The 27,478-nt window shown below is 51.0% G+C and overlaps 1 protein-coding gene across 1 annotated transcript; it reads right to left on the bottom strand.

The window, feature by feature from the left end:
• Positions 1-423: 423 nt before the first annotated feature.
• Positions 424-19,957, bottom strand: LOC125445771 (protein-arginine deiminase type-4-like). The gene is made up of 15 exons (XM_048519105.1): positions 19,853-19,957; positions 16,029-16,101; positions 14,099-14,160; positions 13,251-13,368; positions 11,954-12,079; positions 10,585-10,760; positions 9,600-9,703; positions 8,744-9,047; positions 7,548-7,655; positions 6,375-6,529; positions 6,072-6,216; positions 4,205-4,298; positions 3,068-3,150; positions 2,053-2,184; positions 424-1,282 (listed from the first exon to the last, which is right to left on the bottom strand). Exons 1-15 carry the CDS (start codon positions 19,898-19,900, stop codon positions 1,046-1,048), a joined length of 1,965 nt encoding a protein of 654 aa, XP_048375062.1. The 5' UTR covers positions 19,901-19,957; the 3' UTR covers positions 424-1,045.
• Between the last annotated feature and the right edge of the window lie 7,521 nt (positions 19,958-27,478).

The following is a 27,478-nucleotide window of genomic DNA, read 5'->3' as shown; positions in this document are numbered from 1 at the left end:
TACTTCTCCTCTAATTGACTGCCTGTCAAATACTTAATACTTTCAAATACTTAATTTTGTTTCTAGAAATCAAAAGAAGGAGACTTTACTTGAACAAGGAACTTTACCATATTTCTAAAACATGTTTTTAAAACAGCCCAACAGGGAGAATGATCCCGTTTTCTACCTTCGCTAACCAGCCACATAGGAAACAACAGGACTTTATGATTTTTGGACCTAATGGAATTTCTAACGGAAAAGCAGACCCAATTAGTAACCCCCTCTCGGCACACACAAATAATTAGTAACCCACTCTCGGGAACTGGTGAGAACCTGCTGGATCCCACCTCTGCACACAGGGTATGTGGGTATGAACACCTTCCGGGCCTCCATGTCGCTAATCAATAATCAACGTTTCTTAAGAACTTTAATCAAACAGCAGGTGAAAATGACAGGTGGGGAAGAGGTTGTTGGCAAGATAACAGTTTTTTTAAAAAAATCTGCAGAGGTGCAGTATTGAAAATGACCTGATTTTTAAAAGGGAAACACCTGCTTTGCCCTTGTTCTCCTCTGGCAGATCTACAGCCGCATGTTGGAGAGAGGGAGGGGTGAGCCTCTTCCCCTCCCCGCCTGGATGCCTGGACTGGCCCCTTCGGCCCTAGAGCTGCGTGGGTTGGAAGCTGAGGGTTCTGGGGGCCGGCCCTTCCTTTCCCTTGCAGTGGCTGATGAGACTTCCCAGGGCCTGCCTCCCTCGGAACAAATCTGAGGGTGAACCACTCAGCCGAGTAGCTGCAATCGCAGGCTCTAGTTCCAGGCAGGCAGTGTTCTTTGGAGGAGTACCTGTGCAGGCCCCAAGCCTCCTTGTTCCTTACAACTGCCTCTCTTCAAACACAGATTGGGACTGGAGCCCCTTCAGGTGATCCCGGGAGGCCGGGACGTACCAAGAAATGGGAAGCAAGAGGGTGAGACAGCCTCATCGGGAACCGTGTGTTCTCTGCAAGAGAACCAAACAAGGTTCCTGAGGAAGCCAAGGATTGCTGCGTGCCCCTGGGGGGAGGGGGGGGGGTCAAGGCGTTGCCATGTTCCACCACTTGAAGGAGAACGGCTGCCGGCAGACGTTGGTGCCACAGTGGACTTCTCCATGCTTCTGGTGGTAGGCTTTGTAGTCGTCGATGAAGGTGCAGAGCAAGCCCAGGGGCTCCAGCAGCCGCCGGACCTCCTCCTCCAAGCAGCACGCCCGGTTCACGACGGGCCCAAAAGGCTTCGGGATGCCCAGGTGCTTCCCCAGAACAAGCATGTTCACCTGCAGGGAGGAGAAGGGACGGGCAGAAGGAAGGAAGGAAGGAAGGGCCTCCGGCAGTGACGGCCACTCTTGACGGAGGAGGCGCAGTGTTGGATAGTGCAGCCTCTTTGAGAAGAGTTTGTATTTATATCCCCCCTTTCTCTCCTGCAGGAGACTCAAAGGGGCTGACAATCTCCTCGCCCTTCCCCCCTCACAACAAACACCCTGTGAGGTGGGTGGGGCTGAGAGAGCTCCGAGAAGCTGTGACTAGCCCAAGGTCACCCAGCTGGCGTGTGTGGGAGTGCCCAGGCTAATCTGAATTCCCCAGATAAGCCTCCACAGCTCAGGCGGCAGAGCTGGGAATCAAACCCGGCTCCTCCAGATTAGATACACGAGCTCTGAACCTCCTCCGCCACTGCTGCTCCTTTTTTTAGGCTGTGTTTGCAGGCATTTTGCAGCTGGGCCTTTAATCAGGGATGCCGTCCTGTGCTTTCTGCCCCTGATGAGGTGGGGTGAGAGCTGGAAAAGGAGGAAGGCTGGTTTGGCATGGTTGGCAGACTCAAGGGGGGGGGGGGGTTCCAGGACTTCAGGCCAGCTGCGGTCAGACTTTGCAGTGGGCGTGTGTGAAATGGTGACACTCCAGAGGCAAGAGGGGTGGTGTATAAGGAGTGGCCGTTGTGGGAACAGGCCCCGCTCACGAGCACCTGCAAGGGGACCCAGGTGAGGGTGGCTCCCCATCACCTGCTGCTGTTTGCAGCCTCTGAGAAAACAAAATGGTCACGGAGCCTCACCATGTCCGGGAAGTAGGCGGCAGCTTTGCCAGAATCCTCATCCGTTGTGAACAGTTGGGGGATGTCGATGATGTCTTCCTCGGCCAGCCCCAGCTCCGCTTTGAGGATGTCTCTGTTCCAGTCGATGCATTTCTGGGAGGGAGAGAGAGAGGCAGGGAAAGGAAAAGGTTCTTCAGTCTGTTGCTAGTAGGACACCCAAGCGTTCACCTGACAGCTGTGCTTCGCTGGCCATGAAAGCGGGGGGGGGGGGGGTTTGAAGGGTAACAAGGGTCTGTGGCTGGAAACCAGCTCATGAGAAGGTCTCAAAGGTCCCTTTTGCCACCCCCACTTGCGAAATCTTCATTCTTTTTATTTATTTTTATTAAGTTTATATCCCACGTTAAGTCGGGCTCAGGTAGACGTTTTAAAGCAATTTTACAAATACACAAAATTCACTATAACATTAAAGCTATAACATTCTGTTGCTTGTTTAGACTAGGCCAGTCTGGGCCTCCCCACATTCTGCCTTCTGAGGGTAGGTGCGGCAGGCATCTCCCACCTATTTCCTGTTAGGTGTATAGATCCTACATACATAGGGGTGGCGAACCTATGGCACTCCAGATGTTCATGGACTACAATTCCCATCAGCCCTAGCCAGCATGGGAATTGTATATACACCCCTATATATACAAACCTATGGCACTCCAGATGTTCATGGACTACAATTCCCATGCTGGCTAGGGCTGATGGGAATTGTAGTCCATGAACATCTGGAGTGCCATAGGTTCGCCACCCCTATATATGTTTCCTGTTAGGTTTATAGATCCTACATCGAAGCAACAGGACGTGGGGTGTGTGTGGGTTTCTGCCCCTCAGTCACAGCCTGACACAAGAGCACACTCTCTTCTTACCAATTGGGGGAGTATCTCTGCTTCCTCTGAACCCCAATTTCTGGTTCTGAAACAGCATGGGGGTGCTTGGCCATAACTTGATACCCCAATACCTGCAAGTACAGCTGCCGGTGCAGAATAATTACCTGGAAATACTCATTGCTGCTCTTCAAATCTTCATCGGCCAGGATACTCTTTATTTTGACCTGATGGCAAATATCCAGTTTCCCTGTAACGAAAATCAGGCTGCTGTTGCCCGGTTCCTCCTCACCTTAGATATGAAAGCCCTCTGCAGCACCGTCGTTCATGCGTGTCTTAGCAGCATGGCCAACACCAAAATCAGGAGCAGTCATGTGAGAAAAGGGGTTTTTAAAAGTCTCTCCCCCACCCACCCCATGGCTGTACTAGAGCAGTGGGGGCGAACCTATGGCACCCCAGATGTTCATGGACTACAATTCCCATGCTGGCAGGGGCTGATGGGAATTGTAGTCCATGAACATCTGGTGTGCCATAGGTTCGCCACCCCTGTACTAGAGGGCCTGGAGATGCTTCCCTTTCCTTGGTCCTGCTGTGTTGCTTAACCTGACACACTGCACAGTGTGTGTAGATGTCGCGTACTGGGTCCTTGCTTATACAGACAGTGCAATGCTTTTTTGCTGTTTCTGGACTTCTGGCAAACTGAGATCCTGTCCTGCTTAGGAGGGTCATCAGGGATAAAAGACATTCTTGTAGGTTACTCAGATTTTTGACCTGATATTGGGTTATCCAGCATAATCCTATTCAGCACCAAGGTGCCTGCGTGGTTTCACGTTTTCTATGCTTAAAAACCCTTCAATACAGAATGGTCATGCAGTGCTTTTGGCTAACTTGGAGGGAGATGCTCTCCAGGGGTTCCGGCTGATCCACGTTTGTGTCTGTGGCCAGCGGAAATCTGAGGACCCTGTCCATGAGCACAGGAAGGGGGCCGGCAAAGCTTTCTGGGAGTCAAGAACACCAATGAGCTGTGACTTCCGGGTGGGCGGGGGGGAGAGACAGGTGTTCTTGCCTTGCTGGTCTCTGAAGATTTGGCATGAACGTGTTCAGGTGATGGTGGTTGCGTGCCACAAAGACCAAGCCACGTCTTTCTCTCTTCTGCGTTTGGGCTGAATGTGGCTTCTGTTTTTGTGGGGTGTTTTTGGTTTCACCAAACCAAGCACAGCTGGCTGGCTGAACACCGGCTAGAAACTCTTCTAGGAAAGCAAAATCATCCTTTCTGAAGGCTACAGGCAGAAGAGCGCCCTCACCTTCGAACATGAGAGCCTCTCCGTGGCCTTCCTCCTCCTTCGCCTTTAGCAGTTTGTAGCAGGCGGTGGGGCTGGCCAGGAGCAGCCGAAAACCCTGGAAGACAAAGAGGGCAGGGGTGAGTGAGAAGGGAGGGGGGCATAGAAGAAAAGAGGCAGGGTAGAGCAAGATGGGCCAGTCCTGGGTGGGGGAGAGGGAGGAACTAGAACCATGGTGGCGAACCTTTGGCATTCCAGATGTTATGAACTACAATTCCCATCAGCCCCTGCAAGCATGGCCAATTGGGTAAGTGAAGTGACCTTCTCTTCCTGCCACACCTTAAAGGCCGTTTTGTGATGAAAAATACTTCAGTTCTACTAACTGGTACATGTAGCATCACGAGGAGGCCGCAGCCTCTGGGCCCTGTTGTAGGACCTTCGGGGGAGCTGGTTGGCCCCTGGGTGGGAGGTGGGACTGGATGGACCCTCACTCTGACCTGGTAGGGCTCTTCTCGCTGTCTTATGTTCAGTTTTCCAAGCCTAACTCTGGACCCAACAGAGGCTGGCCATCCCATAAACGCATGACGACTCCGTCAGTTTGTCTGCAAAGACTGGCGGCAGCTCTCACTGATGACCTCCTTCGTCTTTTCCACTTGAGGCACCAGGGACAGAGCCTGAGCCCTTCTGCACGCCAAGTGGGTGCCCCTGACTGATCCACAGCCGGTGCACCCGTCACTGCGCCAAAGGAGAGGTTGGGCTCTTTCCCCGGGTGTTTGCATGCCTGATGGATTGCCCGTCTAGCTCGCCTGCCAGGTTGAGCCTGCCCTGGAGCGGAGGCAGGAGTCGGGGAGAAGGACGGTTGCCAGGAGGGGTGATGCCATCAGAGCCATTTAGTTGACGGCGCACATGCAGTTAGCATAATTGCATAACAGCAAAAACATATTCATGCGGAGCAGGGAGTGGCTGCATCTTGTGCATCCTCGGGTTCCTCGAACCTCCACGCTGCAGGGCGAAGCCAGGGCTCCTATACCTGCTCCAAGAGGTGTGTCTATCCCAAGGACACCTGGTACACTTTCAAACTAAAGGCTCTTGGGGCAAAGAGGAGTGGCGCTGCCTGCTCTTCTTCATTCTAGGGACAGAATTTAATTTTTGATTTGTGCCAGTAATTATCTGCGTTTCATGGGGAGACTAGAGATGGATCCCAAAATTAAAAAAAAAATGTTCAGACAAACAGCAGTGACTTCCAATGAACGTTCCCAAACTGGGGAAAAATGCAAGCAAAAAGCTGACATGGAGGCATGGAGCAGGTTGCAAAGGTAGAAGACAACACAGGTAAACAAAGGTGTTGCATCCAGTATGCGCAGCAACAGACGACAGTCCTATTGTGTTACAAAGGTAACCTCCTGCCCGGTCCCATTACACAACAGGTAGAATTGCCTTGATAAAAACTCCCTCTTGAATGCAAGAAGCGTGGGGGCCTTCCTGGCCTCAGGCAGGCAGGCAGGCTGTTCAACAAAGAGGGGGCCACAACAGAGAAGGCCTGTCAGGGGGCAGGGGCTGGCCTTACCCACCCATTTCCCTGCAGACACCAGATGCAGTTTTCTAGCTCTTGTGTGGGGGTGGGGGGGGTCTGTGCAGCTCCTACCAATATCTCAAAGGCTGATTCCGCATGGGCCAAAAACAGCGGTGTGAAAACAGTATAAACCCTTTTACACCATTTTCAGCAATTGGAAGTGGGATTTTGGTGTCCTTGCTACTCCTGAGGCCTCTCCCCAAAGCAGAAAGCTTTATACACAGTGGGGGGAATGCAACTTTAAAAAAACAAACCAGAAATCTGCACCATTGGCATATTTCATGCAAGGCAGAGACCAGGGGATAGTTTCAAACTCACCTGTCTATCCGGAGCTGGAACAAAAGTCAAGAACTCATCCACGTGCCCTACAACCAGCCAATCAGAATCCAGCTCCACAGGAGACTGCACTTTCTGGGCATAGAGGAAGTCCCGGACAATTTTAAACATCTCTCTGTTTTCTTCCCTGTTAAGCAAAGGCAGACGGTGGTTGTTTAGGGTCCCTCCAGCCAGGGGGGTCTGCTTTTCCTTGGAGAAATCCTTCGACTCCCACTGTGTGGGCCCTATGTCCTGGGGCTGTGCCTTGAGGGCCCTTTCCACCAACGGAGTCCAGCGCTCGCTCACCTGGAGATGTAGCTGCCGATGAGGATTCTGCCCAGAGGGTACTGCTTGCCCCTGACCGTCACCGGAGGGCTGACTTCGAGGTTTCCAAAGGAGTCCAGTTGCGACGCAATCTCATCAGTAGCCGGCTCTCGTGTGACATAACCGAAATCTGGGCCCTTCCGTGGGTGCAAACAAGAGCAGAGTCAGGTCATTCTCATCGCCGGGGGCTGGCAAATGATGGCATGAAAGAAAATTCCTGCACAGCCACACGGGGGAAATGTATGGCCATCGAAGAGCGCTCAAACGGAGCCTTCCGGCTTGGCCACATTCTGCTGGTTTAAGTAGCAGGCATTAGCGTTTGGGCTTTGCATCTGAGCCCCAAGAGAGCATCTACTTGGTTCTGCAGGCTGGACCAAATGGGCACACCTTGGCATGATCCAGCAGACCAGTGGTCTTTGCAGGCCCATGTCTGACTCACAGAGAGGCCCTCCAAACTGTTCTCCAGCTATGCAGCAGGCTTCCTTCATCAGACTGCCACTCAAAAGCTAGCCTGGTAGGCCAAATTGGCCCTGAGACAAGACCCCTGATGTGAGGGAAGGGGACAGAAAGAGGCAGAGGGGCCTCCACCCACACTGGAGCAGCTGGTCCCATGCCTCTTGGACTGTTGCTGGTGACCACTGACCTCATTCAACGCTAGACTCTGGATTTTTGCACTTCAGAAGTCTTTATTGAAATGAACACCTGTGCCCAGCTTCGCAAAGCCACTTCTGACTCTTAACCCAGATTTATCCCCTTGTATGCCCACACCCCCTCCTTCCCCGTTCCAGGAAAAGTGAGAGAAAGCTAAAGTCCTTCTCCAAGGTTGGTGCAGAGATAGTAAGACATCTGCCTGCCTCCCCCTCCCCCCCTCGCCTTGTGCGGGGCCACTTCCAGGTTAGAGCAGCCCTGTGGGGTGGGGAGTCCCAGGCCATCAGCCCACCAGTGGCTTTAACAGCCAGTCAGCCATTCCACATCTGCCACTGACTCCAGCAGCATCCCAAGGACCCTGGTTTTCAAATGTCAAACACCCAAGCGGGAAGTTCTCCAGGCTGCCGCCCTTCTTCTCAACCATTTTTCGCTAGCTGAATGCCAATTTCACCATCTCTTTCGCCACAAGGCCCACGGCACCGAGAGTCAAGAAGTTCAGCCACGTACCAAAACATCTTTAAAGGGGTAATCTTTCAGCTCTCTGTTTCTGGGGGAGTCGAAAACCACGGGAAACTCTTTGTGTGGAGCCTGCACGTAGCCAATCTCCATCTCGTCCTGTTCCGGCAGATAAAGGGAAAGGGAAACGCTCCTTAGTTCTTCTTGCCGACAGGTGAGTGCAGCAGCCACCATCTCAGGTATTTATTTATTTTTATTTTATTTATTATTTGGATTTATTAACCGCTTATTAACCGCTCCACCCCCGTAGGGCTCTGGTACCCGCACACTTCAAACCACTGGGCCGAGTCTGTCCTGAAACACCCCGAATCTCTACTCCCTCTCAGAGCCTCATGGCCCCTGTTTCCTGTGGGGATGACCCCCCCAACCAAGGCACCTTAATGCTTTTGTTACAAGGCTGTGGTATAAGCACAGGAAAGCATGCTAACTTGCTGCATCCTTCAAAAGTGTGTTTGTGCTTGCATACAAACACAGGAAGCTGATATACTTGGAGCATCAGCTCCCATCCACACTCGACATTGTGAGGAATGCTTTTGTACCTCTCCACAAGCTGGGGACAGCCAAGAACTGCCCTCAGTCCTCGGGGACTACAACTTATCTGGCTTGACCTGCCGGCCAGAGGTGGGATCCAGCAGGTTCTCACCAGTTCCCAAGAGTGGGTTACTAATTATTTGTGTGTGCTGAGAGGGGGTTACTAATTGGGTCCGCTCTTCCATCTCCACGCCCTCGCCTCCCCGAGAGGCATCCTGCCTTTGAACATGAAAGTTCCATATAGCAATTGCGACTAATAATGTAACTCCCTGAACTGGGTTCATCCCTTTCAGGTACTGCAATTCACTGATTCTCAGCCTTTCGTACCTTTTATCTCACCTGTCTCTATCAAAGAACCTGTGTGTTTCACCATTGCTGCGCTCAGATTTGTGAGTTGGCACATTTTCTATAATGTGATGATGATTTAGAAATGACCTGGTGCAAAAGAAATTTGGGGGGGTCGTGGTGGGGTGGCTGCCCATGGGGGGGGGCATCCAACTCAGGTTTTGCCCAGGGCTCAGGTTTGCCTAGGTACGCCTCTGCCCCCTTTGCTGAGTGGGGGTTGGCGAGGGAACCTGTTACTAAAATTTTTGAATCCCACCACTGCTGCCGGCCCCGGGGCATATCTGCAGCCCTGCCTTCCTGGCCTCAGTCACCTGGATCCAGCGATCTCCGTGGTTTTTCTCCCACTTGCAGACGACCAGAGAGCAGCCCGCCTTGACCGCCAGCTCTTTCACCGCGTCCACAAAGTCCGTGTTCTTGCTGTCCCTGGCCAGCTTGCTCACGGCCACCACAAAGTCCCTGTTGTTGGTCTTCCTGACCATCCTGCACACGTCGGCCACGACGCCGGCATCCTCGCTCTTCCTGTGGAGCTCTTCCATGGCTTCCACCAAGCTGTCGTAGCCTCTGCTTTGGGCAAGATCCATCACCTCGTCCACAAACTCTTCACTGTCACTAATGCTGAATATCAAAGCGAGAAGGTGAGGAAACTGAAAGCAAGCCTTGCCACACACACCCCACCCAAAAGACATTTCCGAAGAAGAGAGGAGGGTTTGCAGCTTCCACAAACTTAACAACTAGAAAATTCCTGGCTCAGAAACTGGGGCTGGTGCATAAAATGCTAGGATGCATGATGACTAATAAAAGGAAACACTTCTTCATACAACGTGTGATTGGTGTGTGGGATATGCTGCCACAGGAGGTGGTGACGGCCACTAACCTGGGTAGCTTTAAAAGGGGCTTGGACAGATTTATGGAGAAGAAGTCGATCTATGGCTACCAATCTTGATCCTCCTTGATCTCAGATTGCAAATGCCTTAGCAGACCAGGTGCTCGGGAGCAGCAGCAGCAGCAGCAGCAGAAGGCCACTGCTTTCACATCCTGCCCGTGAGCTCCCAAAGGCACCTGGTGGGCCCCTGCGAGTAGCAGAGGGCTGGACTAGATGGACTCTGGTCTGATCCAGCAGGCTAGTTCTTATGTTCTTATGCTGACCAACCCTTGTTTCTCTCTCACCTGCAGACGTACACCTTCTTTGGTGGCAAGGTGTTGGGGGTCATTATCCACGGGGCAACACGGAAAACCACAGAATCGCTGAAAATAGGAGTCGCAGGAAATTTCTGTCACAAGGAAGAAACGGCGGGGAAGGAGAAGAAAAGATATTGGCAAGCAGGACTCAAAGGAGGCCGTCCCAGAGAGGTCAAAACAGAAAGAAGGGAAAACTGCTCACTCGATCCACAAAGGATTGGATTAGAAGCCTGGAATGAAGACTTCGGGCCATTTCACAGAACCAAGTGGTCACAGTTCCCTGCACAGGCCCACTTCAGAAGCTGGGGATACATGCCCCTGTGGAAGAACGGTTTGCCCACAGAAAGCCAGCGCACCAGAGAGACGTAGATGCAAAAGGCTTTTAGCCATGGGAGAATTTCCCAACATGCTCTGCCCATTCACTTTCTCTCTTCCTCCCCCCCACCCCATATGACCCCTTGATTCTGACAGTGATATAATTATTTCCTCAGCTTCAACTTCTTCCTAAAAGCACCTCCCTCAAGTATTCCTGGGCATGGTGAGCCTCAAGCAATAATGGTGCTGAATGCCCAAATGCTGAGCTGTTCATGACTCCACTGCACAATCACCACAGAAGAGAAGGTCCAGGTTCCATTTCCGTGCCCTGGTCTTTGCCCAGAGACGCAACTCTTAGCCACCAAACTTGGCTTGGCTCTTCCAGGTTCCTCAGCCGACTTGCACCTGAGCAGCTGAGCAAATGGGGCTGAAGACACAGTCAAGGGGACTCCACCTCTGGGCCCCACCGCCACCAGGCCTTGCCCGTGCATGATTTTGCTTCCACCTTTTCCTCCAAGAGACTTAAAACTGACAAGCCCACCCACACACTGACTGGTGCTGCAGAACGGCCCTGCCAGAAGTCTCCCCCCCGTGCTCCTTCCCAAAGCTTTACCCCTGTGAATCTGGCACCACAAGGGCTCGGTACGTGTCTCCATACCTCAGACAGGTTCTCCAGCAGCGTGACGTGGAAGGATACCAGCCCTGAGAAGTCGACATCGGGAAAAGCCAGCCCTTCCACGTAGAAAACTGCCTCTTGGTGTCTGCCACTCTTTATCTTATAGGAGGCTCTCCTGGGCCCCAGAACTGCCCGGTACTGGCTCACCTCCCTTCCCTCTGTAAGGTAAACACAGGGATTTCTCCACAGAATAACACATCCACTTGGTCAGTGTGGTGAAAAGCATCCATTTTTGCTATCATAGACATCCACAGTGTGTACCTATATCATTAACGTAAGGAGTTCACTGTCAGAAGATACAGCAGCGGCCACTAATTTAGAAGAAAGACCACAGCAGGCAGATTTGTCTACAAGTAGTAACTACAGGGAAGGTCTATGTCTGTACCTCTGAATGCCGGACACAGGAGGGAGCGGAAACAGAGGGACACACGCAGACATACACACACCCTGGTTCACACCCCGGCTGTGTCTGTTTTGGCTCCTGCTGGAAATCATACAGTGGATGAGTTGGGCCTGATCAGCGGTGGGATCCAAAAATTTTAGTAACAGGTTCCCATGGTGGTGGGATTCAAACAGTGGTGTAGCGCCAATGGGGCTGGGCGGGGCACGACGGGGGCGTGGCCGGGCATTCCGGGGGCGGGGCATTAATAATTTCTCTGTCACTGTAAAAAACTCTTACTGCAAAAAAAAGTTCCTAATTTCCAGCTGGTATCTTTCTGTCCATAATTTAAACTCATTATAGCAAGTCTTATCGTCTACTGCCAACAGAAACAACTACTTCTCCTCTAATTGACTGCCTGTCAAATACGTAATACTTTCAAATACTTAATTTTGTTTCTAGAAATCAAAAGAAGGAGACTTTCCTTGAACAAGGAACTTTACCATATTTCTAAAACATGTTTTTAAAACAGCCCAACAGGGAGAATTATCTCCCATTTTCTACCTTCGCTAACCAGCCACATAGGAAACAACAGGACTTTATGATTTTTGGACCTAATGGAATTTCTAATGGAAAAGCAGACCCAATTAGTAACCCCCTCTCGGCACACACAAATAATTAGTAACCCACTCTCGGGAACTGGTGAGAACCTGCTGGATCCCACCTCTGGGCCTGATCCAGCAAGGCAGTAGGACAATGCTAGATGCTGGCCAGGTGGATGCAGGAAAACCTTCGTTACTGTACATCGTGGGTGCTGTCATTTGTGGAAGGAATCTTCAGAGCCATGGTCACCATCCCTTGGAGGAAGGGAATGAGGGAAGGGAATGCCAGTCGTCCTCCAGGACCACCCACGCCTGGCACCACGCCACCTCTTTGCAAAGCAAAGAGCACACAGGCTCTGGAGACACTTACCCTGAGCATGGAAGACCCTCACTTTGTCATTTTCCGATGCCGAGACGTGGAGGACCAGCTGGTGCTTCTTGAAAATGTCAGCAGGTCCTCGAGTTGTCAGAATCATAACGGACATGTCCTTGAGGTCTGAAGAGGAAACAAGGATTAAGCTGAGGCAGGAGAGGCCGCAGGAAACCGGCTCACGTGCAGAGCTGCAGGCTTCCTATAAATGCCTGGGTGTGGCTAATGGCCCCGGGGTATGGGGCCCAATTCAAATGGTTGCCCTTATGGGGCTGGGATGATAGAGAAGGGAGGGAAGATGCTTCTCAACTGAACAGCCGGGTGGGGGGGACCTGCTTCCTGCTGGGGAGAGCGCCCGTCACACTGGGGGACAGTTCTCATTGCAACTAGATCCTGGATGGCGAAAGAACTCAGTTAATCAGACACGTGCAATTACTAAATCTTGCTTTAATGAATGTGCTACTGAAGAATCTGCTGACTGAATAATAAAGTGGTCTGTCCAATAAGCCAAAGAACAGGCGATAGAAACAGCATAGAGCACAGGTGCCAAACCCACGGCCCTCCAGATGTTATGGACTACAGTTCCCATCATCCCATGCCAGCATCATGCTGGCAGGGGATGATGGGAACTGTAGTCCATAACATCTGGAGGGCCACAAGTTTGACACCTATGGCATAGAGCAACAGTCAGCAGCCTGAAATGAGGCCCAGGCAACGACGTCCTCCGGCTAAACTAGGTTCACCCTGGAAACAGCTGAAACAGAAGGACCCCCTCGGTTAGAAGCTGGTGTAAAAAGAAACGTGTTGACCGGTCAAAAGCCACAGACTGGGCCTTTGAGTCGTAGCATCCCCCGAGCTGAACCAGAACTCACAGGCGTGAAAATTAATGAAAGCTTTATTAAAGTGTGCAACAGAGGAGTGGCGTAGGAGGTTAAGAGCTCGTGTATCTAATCTGGAGGAACCGGGTTTGATTCCCAGCTCTGCCGCCCGAGCTGTGGAGGCTTATCTGGGGAATTCAGATTAGCCTGTGCACTCCCACACACGCCAGCTGGGTGACCTTGGGCTAGTCACAGCTTCTCGGAGCTCTCTCAGCCCCACCTACCTCACAGGGTGTTTGTTGTGAGGGGGGAAGGGAAAAGAGATTGTCAGGCCCTTTGAGTCTCCTGCAGGAGAGAAAGGGGGGATATAAATCCAAACTCTTATTATTATTATTCAGGGTCAGCCATGTTTCTAAGCTGTGAACCTGGTTGGAGGGTGGGGGATGGGGGGAGCGCAGTTTCAGGTGCTGCTCACTGACCTTCTTTTGACCCCACTTTCTCATCTTGGCAGTCCAGCCCCTTTGTCTGGGGCCGGTCTCTGTCGCAGTTGACCAAGAGGACGGCTCCTTTGCCTTCCGGGCCCCACGTCCACTCTTTCTGCAGAGGCAAAAATCAATGGCAGGTCTTGCCAGCACCAAGATGTGGAACCCCACACCTGCCCCCTTTGGTGGAACAGGGCTTTTTCCACACAGCCTCAGCCCATCACGTTTGGATATAGGGGGAGGGGGGAGTCATGACAAAATGTGCCCCCCAACTGTGAAGTTGGTTTCTGCCACTGAGAAGAAGAAATATGCAGATTTGTTTTCTTTTATCAGCATAAATCTACCTGGCTGAGCTCACTCAATCATGTGTACAGGGAAGCACCAGCACAAGGTGACATTCCCCTGTTAATCACACAGCCTTATAATAAACCCTCATGAAACTGAGCAGCAACCCCAGGGCATTCCACCACTGCCCCTGCGGTCAGAAAGAGAGCAGACAAGGGCTCCTCTGAGCCTGCCAAGAGCTCTGCCCTGCTTTGCCCGTGTGGTTTACCGGAAGCCCTCTGCCCCCTACTTCCCTTCCTGTTCTGCTTGGGCAGGTTTTATGAGATACTCAACTTCAGCCTTGATGTGGTGCAGAGTAACATCAGCCTCCAACAGACTCCACCTCCAACTGCCTGCTGGGATGCTACTTGCCTGGAGGTCCCAAAACAGACCGGATTCGGAAGCCACATATACCTCACCTGGACTTGAGCCCTGTGACAGAGGGGATCTACAAAGCTGTGTCCTTCAGGACCAGTGGCTGGCCTCTCGCTGAAGCCCTCCAAGCATCTTGACTTCTGTACCTTGTTTTCGGCTTTCTTTGCCACGACTCCTGAGCGTCTTGAGTCGACATCCAGGGAAATCTCTGTATAATGGTGAGAGGGAAAGAGAAATATCTGAGGCCAAAGAAGGAAGCTGGAAAGGGGGGCTACTTTTGTTTGTCCCTTTGGGAATCCCATCCTTTTGTAATTGTCCCCCCCCCAGTCCCTTTGTGGGCCACCCCCTCAGTAGTTGGCCCACCCTCCAGCCTTCCCACCAATGGCTGCCTGGCTAATGCAGAAGGGAGGGAGACAGTTCTAGCTCCCCCTCTTCCTCCTTGCTCACCCACCTGGTTCATGCAGGGGGGGGGGTTTCCAGTTCTCCCCCCTCCTCTTCCTCCCATCTGCCGTTCTGGCACATGAGGTGACACCTCCACCCACCCCACAACCTCCCCAAATGTTACGCTCTGTTTGGCAAGCACAGACCATGGGATTTAAACCTTCCATTGTGGGAGGGGGGGTCCCATTTTTGTTTTAATCTGGAGGGGTTCCATGTATTTCTGAACCTGGCCCCATTCTCTGGGCCTGTCGATCCACATGGGGCAGGCTCAGCACTAGGATATGAATACAATGAATAATTGTTGCGATTTGGCAAGTGTCTGTCACAAGTCAAAAAAGGGTTAACTGTTTGGATGTAAACAAGTTGCTGAAGTCACTGTTCATGACCTGGTCTATTGATTAGCTCAGGGGTAGGGAACCTGCTGCTCTCCAGATGTTCAGGAACTACAATTCCCATCAGCCCCTACCAGCATGGCCAATTGGCCATGCTGACAGAGGCTGATGGGAATTGTAGTTCCTGAACATCTGGAGAGCAGCAGGTTCCCTACCCCTGGATTAGCTATTGGCCAGTCAGATAGCCATTGCTGACATATTAGTGAGCACATACATCTGAAGTTATCAAGTTAACTCTGTTTCCTTGATTGAACAGACGTGATACCACGACAACCACCACCCCGAGCATGAGACAGCAGATAGGTAGCAAGATGTAACCAAACGTACGGTAATGTAGAGGTGTAACAGGAAAGAAAGGATTTATTTTATCTCCCTGTAACCCTCCCTTTACAGTTAGTAAATTCACATGTAAAAATCAACTGGGAGTCTGTCTCTTCTGTTCTGCTCTGCTAATATTACACACACACACACACACACACACACACACACACACACACACACACACACACACACACACACACACACACAGGCTCTTGTGCCCCTCTGAGTGGTCCTTCAGGGTCATCCAGAATGGTGGTTAAGGAGCGAGATCCTGTTCTTAAATCAACACTTGGAGCCATAGGTAAAGGGGGTTTCTTGGGTTCAAACCAGTGGTGGGATTCAAATAATTTAACAAGTGGTGGAGCAGCAGTGGCGTAGGAGGTTAAGAGCTCGTGTATCTAATCTGGAGGAACCGGGTTTGATTCCCCGCTCTGCCGCCTGAGCTGTGGAGGCTTCTCTGGGGAATTCAGATTAGACTGTGCACTCCCACACACGCCAGCCGGGTGACCTTGGGCTAGTCACAGCTTCTCAGAGCTCTCTCAGCCCCACCTACCTCCCAGGGTGTTTGTTGTGAGGGGGGAAGGGCAAGGAGATTGTCAGCCCCTTTGAGTCTCCTGCAGGAGAGAAAGGGGGGATAGAAATCCAAACTCTTCTTCTTCTTCTTTACAAGCACCATTTTAACAACCGGTTCTGCCGAAGTGGTGTGAACCTGCTGAATCCCACCACTGGTTCAAACCCCTCCCATTACATGTCCAGCTTGCTTGAAACAATGCATGGAAAGGAGCAGCCGGAAAGCCCTCAGTCACCAAATCCACCCCATACAAAATCTATACCTACGTCACTGCTTGGAGCCACCAGAAGCTCACTCTCACCGTCCACCCCCTTTTGCATTCCTGCTTGCTTCCAACAGTTGGCAACTTACCTACGCAGGTGAGCTGGAGCACAGCCATGGCCATGGGGGTCTCCTCATTGGCCTTGTAGTATGAAATGGTCACCTGCCAAGAGACCACATGGGAGTCGTCAGCTTCTTCAAACCACTGGCTGCTAAATGCAAATCTCTAAAGTAAGTCAGAGCACCGACTGTGGCTGGTTTCAGCTGTGGCTGCCCTCCTGGCAGCCCTGCCATTTCTCCTGTGGGCAGAGCAAGGCACGTGCCCATCAGTCCATCTTTATCTTCCTCTGAGTTGTTCATGGTCAACAGAACTCTGCTCGGTAGTTCTGGCTGAGAAAGACGCTGACATCACACACTGAGGCTCATTCCGCACATGCAGAATAATGCACTTTCAAACTACTTTCAGTGCTCTTTGAAGCTGTGCAGAATGGCAAAATCTATTTGCAAACAGTTCTGAAAGTGGTTTGATTACGCATTATTTTGCGTGTGCGGAAGGGGTCTGAGTTTCGTGGCTGACTGAGGATTTGAATCTGGGTCTCCCAGACCTAAGAGTAACACTCGTCCCACACTGATTCCCTGTCCAGAATTCTTTGCACTCTTACCAAAGTACAATTCTCAGGGTTCCCAGTGGGGGAACACTTCAACCAGTTTATCTTCTTCCTATAAAGTGGCTCACTGGGCATTTATTCTGCTGAATGACAGACAGAGGTGGAAACCTCTTTTAAAAAATCCCTTGGCCTGTACAGACCTCTAGACTTTGGTTCTGTTGCTCTTGTGCCCTTTTATTGTTGGAGTTGACTGTTTCTTAATGTCACGCCATTTGTTGTTCTGTGACGGGTAGTTGTAAGTCTCAATTATGTTGTCAAACAGCCTCTTCTTTCTCATGTCCTCCTACGGACGGAGCTGTGAGAAGGGGAAGGATGGGGAGGCACAGGAGAAACCTACAAAATGGGCATCTGCTCTCCACACCACAAGGGAGAAGACACTTCTCTCATGCTCAGAGAGAACCAACCGAGCACGGTGTCTGGTCCACTGTGGCGAAAGGAACCCTGGCCCACCAAGGTCCAATTTACGTTGCTGACCTCCTTCACAGCGAGAGGGAAGCAACGCAAAAGTCTTCCTGCACTTCTGTATCCATTTACAAAACATACACCTTTTGGCTTTTCTGCCCTCACAAGGACCAACAAGCATAACGACTTAAAACATGCACAATAAAATTACACTGTAAAGCCATTAAGATCACCACCACCACCACCCCAACAAACATATATCATTAAAACAATTTTTAAAAGTGTAAAAATACATTCAGAACAGTCAAAATACATACAAAATGCAACAACAATGGCTAGAAAGGAGGGGTCATTGAAGGACTGCCCAAAATCCTCTTAAATAAGTCTTCATCCGCTGGCAAGAGACAGCACCAGAAAGGGACAAACGAATTCCATGTAAACATTAGAAACAGCTACCTGAATGTCAGGGCTGTTTGACAGCGGAATTCACTGCCTCAGTGTGTGGTGGAGTCTCCTTCTTTGGAGGTTTTAAAGCAGAGGCTGGATGAACATATGTCGGGAACGCTTTGATGGTGTGTTCCTACAGGAGGTTGGACTGGATGCCCCTTGGGGTCTCTTCCAATTCTATCATTCTATAAGAACATAAGAACATAAGAACTAGCCTGCTGGATCAGACCAGGGTCCATCTAGTCCAGCATTCTGCTACTTGCAGTGGCCCACCAGGTGCCTTTGGGAGCTCACATGCAGGATGTGAAAGGAATGGCCTTCTGCTGCTGCTGCTCCTGAGCACCTGGTCTGCTAAGGCATTTGCAATCTGAGATCAAGGAGGATCAAGATTGGTAGCCATAGATTGACTTCTCATCCATAAATCTGTCCAAGCCCCTTTTAAAGCTATCCAGGTGAGTGGCCATCACCACCTCCTGTGGCAGCATATTCCAAACACCAATCACACGTTGCGTGAAGAAGTGGTTCCTTTTATTAGCCCTAATTCTTCCCCCCAGCATTTTCAATGAATGCCCCCTGGTTCTATTAATCTTCCCAGGGTGAGAGTTTCAGCAATTTGGTACCGTGACTTTTCAAAGGCCCCCTCCCAGGTTGCCACCCAGTTAATCTCAGAAAGCAGGGGGACACTAAGAAGAGATGACCATCACGGTTCGGTGGGTTCAGGGTCAGCGCTTGCCAGCTGCCAGCTCCCTCCTCAAGCAATTCTCGTCTTCTTACCAGCGGGTCTTTCTGGACCTCAGCCACATTCCTCTCTACCCTCAAACTAGAGGACCTCCCCCCCCAGGTTCAGCTCATTCCAGAGCAAGGGTGTTGCTCTATAGTGAGGCAAGATGTAGCCCTCACGCAAATTCTGACCCAATAGTATCAATCAGATTTAATGGAAAGACTATTGGCGAAACCGTCATTCCAGTTTACGCCCCAAACAATAGATGATGACAAGGAAGAAATTGACGGCGTTTGTGCAAGTTTTGAGGAGGGGATTGATCATATATCTAAACCCAAGATGGGCCGATAATCATCGATGACAGGAATGTAAACGTAGAAAACAAGGAAGGCAAAACAAGACCACACCCATCCACCCAGCCTTCGATGGCTTTCCACAGCTACAATTGGGTGCTGGGTGGCAGGTTCTGATGCCCCCGTCAGTCTTTGATTGCTCAATAAATTCGGTAAGAACCCATTGACCTAGCCTGCCAATCTTTCCTTATTTTAATGCGCCTGACCTCTTTCTAGGGTTTTGGATTGGGCAAGTTGTGGGCTTTGGCCCAGAAAACGACTGGCATTTTTAAGAAGGAGGCAGCAAACGCCCTCTGGCTCGAGTGCAGAGAGGAACGTGGCTGAGGTCCAGAAAGACAAGCGGGCCAGAAGGCTGAGACTGACAGCCTGCAAGTCCAGGCCTGGTCAATGAGATTTTCCACAGGAATATGTACTCCACTTGCTTTACTCCCATCAGATCCTCTGAAGATGCCAGCCACAGATGCAGGCAAAACGTCAGGAGAAAATGCTACTGGAACACGGCCATACAACCCAGAAAACCCACAACACCTCAGTGATTCCAGCCGTGAAAGCCTTTGACAGTACAGTGAGATTTTTGTTTTACTTGGCTTTCACTGTGACAGAGGCAAGGAGGGGAATTGCCCTCTTGGTTCTCCTTTATCAGCCTCCCCTGATGGGTCAGTTCAGTTTGAATGCATAGAAATCCACCCTTTTCCTAATGGTGTGGCTGCTTGGGAGAGTAGATGCATATTTCGTGTGTTTTTTCTCCCCCCACCCCACCATCTCAGCTTTGTGCCCCAGGGGCCAGCTGCCTCACTTTCCTGGCCCTACGTACAGCTTGGCTGCCACAGCTGGGGTTTGCTGCTGTCTTTGGGGCAATAGTCTGATAAACAACATAAACAAATATAGCCCACTTCAAGAATCTCAGGCTCGCATTGCAAAGTGAGGTACTAACAGTATCTAACCATCGCCTGCATTTACGTGCCATTTTTCTGGAATATTTTCAAGGTGCCGTGCAGTAAGCAAAGAGAGAAGCAAAGGCCATTCAGCAGAGTTATTAGGAACCAAATGCCAAAATACATTTTTAAACAATCCTGTAAAAAAACTAATTGAAAAACTAAAAAAACAAGTCTGTGCGATCCTTCTGAAATGCCATTAAAGCGGGACACCTTGTTGTCTCTAAGAGAAAATAATTTCTCTGCCTCAGGGCTGTCAAAAGCCCACCATCCAGTCGAAGGATTCTCATGTCCTGCAGTCGTCCGGGAAGGGTCCCTAAAGCAGGCTCACAGTCTGCTGCATCTCCCCCCCCCCCCACGCAGCCCCCAAGCCAGGAAAGCCCCTCACCTGGCCATCGTTCACTCTCCAGCTGGATTTGTTCATGATCACAAGCATTTCTGTCCTGGTGTCCAGGGGCCACCTTGAAACCTCCGAAGGGACCTTCGAAATGTTTGTATCACGGACAGCATAGTTGACTCCGAGGGTCTTGTGCACCTGGAAAGCCGTGGCACCTGCAGGGGCTGACCTGTAATAGAAGCTTAGAATTCAGGAGTTGCCTCTTTTGTTGTTCATAACATGGGGGGGGGGGGACACCACATGAAATCCAGTAATTCCAAAGGCAACACATGCAGGGATGGAGTCAGACTTGAAAGAGACCGTTGGTAGTGGGGGGTCACAGTGGATAATTTAGTCACTGCAAATGCCGACCCAAAATGCAGCAGCCATGAGGAAGGCAAGTTATGCGCTACAGCATGTTAGGAAAGGTACTGAACGCGACAGACCCAGAGTTCTCACACACATCTATGGCACTGATGGGTTGCGCAGCTATATTAGGGAAATTCCGTATTATCCAATTGCCCCAGATCAGTAAAAAGGACATCTCAGAGGTAGAAAAAGGACAGAAACAGGCAAACAAAACAGTCAAGTGGTTGGAGCATTTTCATAACAAAGAAAAAAATATCTTTATCTACTCTGACTACTTTCCTGCATGGTTTTATAAAGCTCCAGCATGTTTCGGTAATTTTTAAAAATAACTAAAAAGCATCCAACTGTTGTCATTTTTCTGAACTGAACTGAAAAGTTCCAAGTTCCTCAGGTGTTTGGAACATTGTAGTTTAGAAAAGTATTCCTGAAAGTTACTGATTTTTAATGAAATTATGTTGGGAAGGGGGTGGGCAAGAGGATTCCCCCACCACCTACTTAGTGGAACTTACAGCAATCCAGTAAAATTGACGGGCATTTGGGGTTACCGAGATATATTTTTTGTCCCCCGACATGAGCAGTTAGATGGAACTCCTGCCCAGGCATCAGCCTCCCCCAAATTGCTCTGCTCGTGGGGTTTAAAAAATGTTAAAAACACATAGCATTTAGCACTGTGCTGGCATGAAATAAGTATTTGTAATAACTGCTTTAAATGTCTATGTTTTTCTCATTAAAAACAGCAGGAGATCTACAACTGGTTCTTCAGGAAATGTTTTAGTACAGCTAAATCTGATTTCTATGCAATGTCAGTTAATGCCCAAAAAGTGCCTCTGAGCATGTGCAAAAAATTATTCACCCAACATCAGAAAAGCACCACAGCCTCACTCTCTCGTGCCACCCTAGGAAAGGACTCCCAGACGACACACTGCATTTGCAAGGCAGATTCGAGCCCCACCACCAGACGGCAGCTCCCAGTCCTTGGGATTACCAGATTTCTTTTCTTATCTTTCTTTTCTTTTTTTGAATGACAACCAGCAAGGTTTTAAGTCCCCCTGCAGTTCCTTGAGGAATCTAACAATTATATTTAGAAGGTTTCTTACCCACAGACATCAAGGGAGAGTTCTGTACCCAGCACATAAATGATGCTCGTTGGCTTCTCTGTGGAAAGTCGGACCCATCTTTGCTGAGACATGTCGGGGCTTTTCTCTGCCCCCCAGGCAGCCTTGCGCACAGGTGTCTGGTTGATCGCCTGCAAGGTGATGTTTTCAAAGGCACAGACTGCTGGGTACCGCTCCAGCTTCACTATCCTGCAAAGCAGAGGATGGCTTTCATCCCACCCCAGATCTCCACCCCTGGGCTGGAACGTGGATGGGAGGAGGGCCTTCAATTGGCACACTCCGCTCAAGTGCTGCGAAGAGATAGACATCAGCTGGCAGCCGAAGGAAGCAGGAGAGGGCAGCAGCAGCCAGAGGGTGTGGGGAGGCCTCCTTGCCCCGGAGAGGCAGTCCGGCAAGGTAGTGGATGAACAAGTGCTCCCTCGCTGGTGCCAAAGTGTCTTGCCCAGTCAGGGCTTTTTGTTATCTGCACCAGCAAATAGTTTTGCCTGCTGCAAGCCGAGCATGTGCCCTAGAATGTTTAAACATCCAGTGACTGAGCTGAATGGAGGTGATTCTTGGGCAAACATCTTATCTAGGAGATTTTCATGGCTGAGGGAAAACTGAGAATATATTTCTCTGCCGCAGAAAAACATTTCAGGTAGATTCTTGGATCTCAGTGTTGGCTTACCTTTAACCAGGGGCTGTCTGGTGTCTGCCTTACCCATGATTTTAACCCTGTTCCTGAACCACTCTAAAACTTGTTTCCTGTATAGAGCTAAAATTTGGGGTACATGATGTGAAAATTGAAAATAAATGGAATTTAGGAAGCTGTGCATAAAAACTGTATCTTAAATCCCAGCTGCCTTGTCCTCATTGGTGCTAAGGAAAGTTTTAACCCTGCAGTATTTGGATAACATATCTTATGTGGCTGTCCAGCATTTGGAAGAACCTGTCCCCGACCCCCACCCCTACAAAACCATTGGGGTTTTTTTTGTTTTGTTTTGCAGGTAACCAAGAGGCCGGCCCATTTGCCATTCTGAGCCTTTTGGGACCCACATTCAACTTTCCTCCTTAGGCAACCATTCCTGCCCCATCTCGCCAGATGGAACTCCCTACAGCCGCCTTCCATGGTCACAACCAATCCAGCCTCTGCCTCACTCTTTGGGGCGTAAAGAGAGTCAACAAAGGTGTTTATTGACTTCTTCTGTGGGAAAGATGAGAAGGTGGCTGTGACAAGCACAAAACAGACGTAGTGGAGAAGACCCCGCAAAGACAAGCACGAAGGGGGGACATTTTCCTCCCATCAGTGCAGACATTTTTGATCAATCTAGGAATAAATTGGCAAGTCCCTCCCTCATGCCTTAGTCTTTTTGGACAATCAGAGATCAGAACATAGAGACCTTCCCTGGGTGATGGGGATAGATACCTGACTGAAGCTCCAAGTCAGAGCTGGTTCTCAGTTCCATATTCACGGTTTCTTATTCACGAATCCAGCCACAATTCTAATAATGCTTCGAAAGCTCCGCAGCGCAACTCCTATGTTCCCAGGCTCCAAGGACTCTGCGTCACAGGGGATGCGGAGTGGTTCCCTCTTCCAACAGCAGGTGTCAGTGCTAACTGCTGCAAAGCAGACAGAAATGAAACAACTCTAAGCATCCCAAAGCAAACTTTGGAACAACCCAAATAATATAATCCCAGACATTGCGGACTGAGTCCAATGAAGAGGTATACATCGGAGCCCGGTTTGGTCACTGGATTTATAGCAGTATCAAGCTTATTTTGGAATGCAGTGCTTTTTAAGAACCATTAAGATTTGTGGTTGGATCCACAAAAGAGGAAGGAGGAACTGCATACAGGCAACCAATTTCCATCTGATCAACTGCAGCTGTCCAGATGGAACAACAAAACAGGAGACAAAACTGCAGCGTCACCAACTGATGACAAATTAAATTTGCAAATCAGGAGCTGGCCAAGGTTCCTCGCAATCATCTGCATGTTGAAATGACTCTTCACCCAGACAGCAGTTCCCGTCTGCCAAAGTAGCAGATTCATATGTTAATAGGGGGGAGGCCTACAATACAATCAGAACCTTAAGGTAAGCAATGGAGGCTGCTAGAATTCTGTAGGAATGTCGTCATTTCCTGCAAGGTCAGAGGGAGTCACCTCTTATAGTATATAAGGCTATTTTCTAGGACTTCTGCTCTCTGCCGTGTACAGATCTGCTCGTGTGAGAGGAGTACAGTGTAGCCCAGTGGCTGAATTATCTGAGTTGAATTGCAGGGAGGAGAGCATTTCTCCTGCAACATTAAGCATAGAATGCAAGAGGAGAAGACTCAAGGTGGAGGGGTAGAAACAGTGGCTCATTCCGCACATGCAGAATAATGCACTTTCAAACTGCTTTCAGTACTCTTTGAAGCTGTGCGGAATAGCAAAATCCACTTGTAAACAGTTGTGAAAGTGGTTTGAAAATGCATTATTTTGCGTGCGCGGAAGGGGCCAGTGAGATTATTTTGGTTGGAAGGCAGGTGAATCACAACAAAGATGTAAAGGCTGCCCAGGGTATGCTCAGTTGTGGTTGTCAGGTCCAACTTAGGAAATCCTTGGAGATCTGGCGGCTGCGGGGTGGGGGTGGGGGTGGGGGGTGGGAGCTTGGCCAGGGAGGGACTTCAACAGAGATTAATGCCATTTTCTAAAGCAGGCTTTCCTTTTTTTCAAGAGGAACTGATATCAGAACTCTGTAGATCAGCTGCAATTCTTGGTTACCTCCAGAATTAGAGTCACTGATATTCAGGGTGGGGAATTCCTGTAAATTCTGGGGTGGACCTGGAGGACAGCAGGGTTCCGGGGGGGGGTGGGGTGGTTTCAGCAGGATTTAATGCCGTAGAGTCCATCTATCAAATCTGCCGTCTTCTCTAGAAGAACTGATCTTTGTCATCTGGACATCCCTTGTAATTCCAGATCTCCAGGCCCCACCTGGAAGTTGGCACCCTTATTGAGGTGTGATACTTGCCCGGTATTGGTGTGAGTTGTGCTTTTCATGAAGACCAAGCATTGCAACTGGGTGGGGGGAGGTATTTCTCATGAGAGGCCAGGCACCAGGCTTCCTGGCCTTTTTTGGTTTCGTTTGGCTTACGATTACTGTCAAGTATCAGTTGGATCCGGTATACCGAGTGCATCTCTTCTTGGAGAATTCTGGCCTCCACAGGCACAAGGGGTCTGGTCTCTTCCCGCATGAAGGGATGCCTTTGGCAGTTTGGTTTTTAAGAAATGAGTATTGCATATTTCTAACGTATATTTTATTTCCACACGGCTTTAAGGACTGTGATTATGAGGAAGAACCATGCAAATGAGCTCCTGGAAATTTTGAATTGTGGCTGCCTGATAGTAATCTAAGGTGGCCGCTTTAACCTGTTTAAAGCATGTTGTCATCTCTTGTAGTGATGCACTGCTGACCCAGCAGCACCGTGGTAGAACGTTGGGACGCCAACGGACCTACGGCCTTGCTGGTCGCACCGCACCCCCACTCCTCATCCCCCAATGAGTCACGGGTCATGAACTGCCTGGCTCAATCACCGGGCGCAGGGACAATGGTCTTGCCCCCAGGTGAGGATTAGGCTCAGACGCTTACGCTCCTCTCCGCACGTAGCCAGATGAGATCATGCATCACATGATGATCTCCCGACCTCCCGCTCTCCCGGAACTCCCCCCCGGTCCTCCCTCCTACACGCCCCCGATAGAATAACAATAAAAGGTGCCAGGAACCGGCAGACGGGAGACTCGCTAGGAACACGGACCTCCGGTCTCCCGCTGCTGGCGATCTCCACCAGATGTTATCTCCGCGTCTCGTCTCGTTCTTACGCTGACCGCGTGGGTCGACTACAAGCTGGTGCCGAAACCCGGGAATCCTCGAACCTCCACCCTGCTCACCGTCGCCTGGGGAAGGGCCGCGATACCGAAGTCCGCTGGATCGGCGCATCCAGGGACCACCGTTTCGGTATCGCCTGTCCTCTGGATCGGCGCATCCAGAGACACGCGTCCTAGGACACTCTCTCGTCCGACGGAACACCGGTGAGTATGGGAGCTTGCAAAAGCAGGGCTTATGACAAGCACGTTGACGAACTGAAAGCGTTAACGAAATGCGGCAGGGTCCCCGTAAAGAGAAGGGAGCTGCGCAAATTGGTTGAGGAGATTGAAGCTCAGTGTCCATGGTACCCAGAGGGGGGGACATTGAATCTTAAGGACTGGGAAAACATCGGGCGCACTCTTCGCACAGAGCCTCGCGCGCCGATGTCGCTGCTACTGACGTGGAGACAATGTTTTGTCGCCATCAGCCTGCAGACCTATGGCTCCCTTGCCGTAGGCCGCCCTCCTTTCGATCTTTCACCTTCAATTTCAACCCCGGAATTTTCTCTATCCACTAAATTGGACGCCTGTCCTCCTTCTGCCCCCCTCGCTCCTTCACCCAATTCAAACTCTCCCGCGGCTCAGCCGCCCCCTCCCCTTGCTCCGCCTTCATTTTCCGAAGCCACTGCACCTCCGTCAGCGCCACGTAATGGCGCGGGTTTCAAAACTCTCGCAGAGCGTATTAGCCACGATCTGCAGAAGAAAGAAACCCTGACGGAAGACGATGCCGAGATTCTTGCATTGTGCCCCGTCCACTTCACAGATACTGAGGGGGGAGGGTGGCGTCATTCGGCGGGTTGTCGAGTACCGCCCTTTAAGCTATAACATCCTCACTGAGCTCCGCAAAGCAATGCGGGACGTAGGAGTCACTAGCCCCTACGTGAGGGGCATGCTGGAGGCCATCGCAAGGAACCACCTAATGGTTCCAGATGACTGGAAGACCACCTTTCGCATGCTCCTGAGCCCTGCACAATTTGTGGTCTGGGAAAGTGAGTTCCGCCAGCAGTGCTTCAACAGAGCAGCCACCTCTGGCGGCGCCTACACAGCCGCTCAGCTTTACGGTTTCGATGCTTTCGCCAATCCCAACGATCAGATTGTCCTGCCTGAGGCCACCCTTACGGTCGCCTCTGAGTGCGCCTATAAGGCATTTGTCAAAGTCCCCAACGCCGGCCAGCCAACCCAGAGCTTCTCCTCCATCCGGCAAAAACCCCAAGAGCCCTATGCCGAATTTGTGAACAGGCTCCAGGAAGCGCTCAAGAGGCAGGTAGATAGCGAGGAGGCCCAAAACGAGCTCCTCATGTGCCTCGCAAAAGAGAACGCCTCCACGGAGTGCCGCAGGGCAATCACGGGCCTGGGCAAAAATCCTGAACTGGCCGACATGCTTAAGGCTTGCCAGGACATCGGGTCCTCCGCCCACCAAGCTAGCCTCCTCGCCGCAGCACTCTCCACCGGCGGGAGGCAGTCTCAGGATGACTGCTTTAACTGCGGCAGATCCGGACACTTCCGAAGGGAATGCAGGCAGCCCGGTGGGGGGGCCTACAACCCCGATGGAGGAGGGTCCTCCCCCAGGAGGAGAAGGCCACCCAGAACCCGATGCCCACGTTGCCAGAAGGGCTTCCACTGGAGAAACGACTGCCCGTCGGGAAACTCCCGCCCGGGCGTCTCCCCAGCCCAGGACCAAGGAGGAGAGTACTAGAGCAGACCCAAACACCAAGGCCCCTGCCAAAACCACCCCCCTCTCGTGGCATCTCGCTCGCATGCACCCAGCCCATCTCCTTTAAGTTCCCCCACGAGGTTCTTGTCGCCCCAACCCAGTATGACGAGCCCATCCCTACCGGGACTGTTGGGCTGGTGCTGCCAAAGGCCTCTGCCGCTGAACAGGGACTGTTCATCGTCCCCGGAGTAATCGACTCCACGCACCAAGGACCCATCCATCTCCAGGTTTGGACAAACATCCCACAGGAGTTGCCTGCCGGAACCAGCTGCGCTCAGCTGGTTCTCTTGCCCCATGCGCTGCCCGCTGCCAACCCAATAAAGGCTACGAGCCCCAGCAGCCAACATGGCGCAGCCTACACCACCGTTGCAGCGGTGGAGACGCCTATCGGGAGCTCCCGCCCATACCTGGAGCTCGCCATAGAAGGATGCAAGTTCAAGGGCCTGGTGGACACCGGCGCTGATGTTACCGTCATCAGAGCAGCCGAGTGGCCCGACCAGTGGCCGACCGAGGCTTGCCCGCACATCTGGGGGGTGGGGGGGAGACAAACCGCGAGAC

The sequence above is a fragment of the Sphaerodactylus townsendi genome, linkage group LG16 (assembly GCF_021028975.2).
Source record: "Sphaerodactylus townsendi isolate TG3544 linkage group LG16, MPM_Stown_v2.3, whole genome shotgun sequence".
NCBI lineage: Eukaryota > Metazoa > Chordata > Lepidosauria > Squamata > Sphaerodactylidae > Sphaerodactylus > Sphaerodactylus townsendi.
Note: the sequence above shows the minus strand (reverse complement) of the source record. Positions and strands in the feature narration are given on the sequence as shown.

Bases quoted from the DNA above. Each gene is read 5' to 3' on its own strand.
- LOC125445771 (XM_048519105.1), bottom strand. From the start codon at position 19,900: ATGCTTGTGATCATGAACAAATCCAGCTGGAGAGTGAACGATGGCCAG. The intron at 9,704-10,584 runs GTATGGAGACAC...TCCTTGTGACAG, and splicing joins TGCTGGAGAACCTGTCTGAG to AAATTTCCTGCGACTCCTAT. The intron at 6,530-7,547 runs GTACGTGGCTGA...CACCCACGGAAG, and splicing joins ACCCCTTTAAAGATGTTTTG to GGCCCAGATTTCGGTTATGT.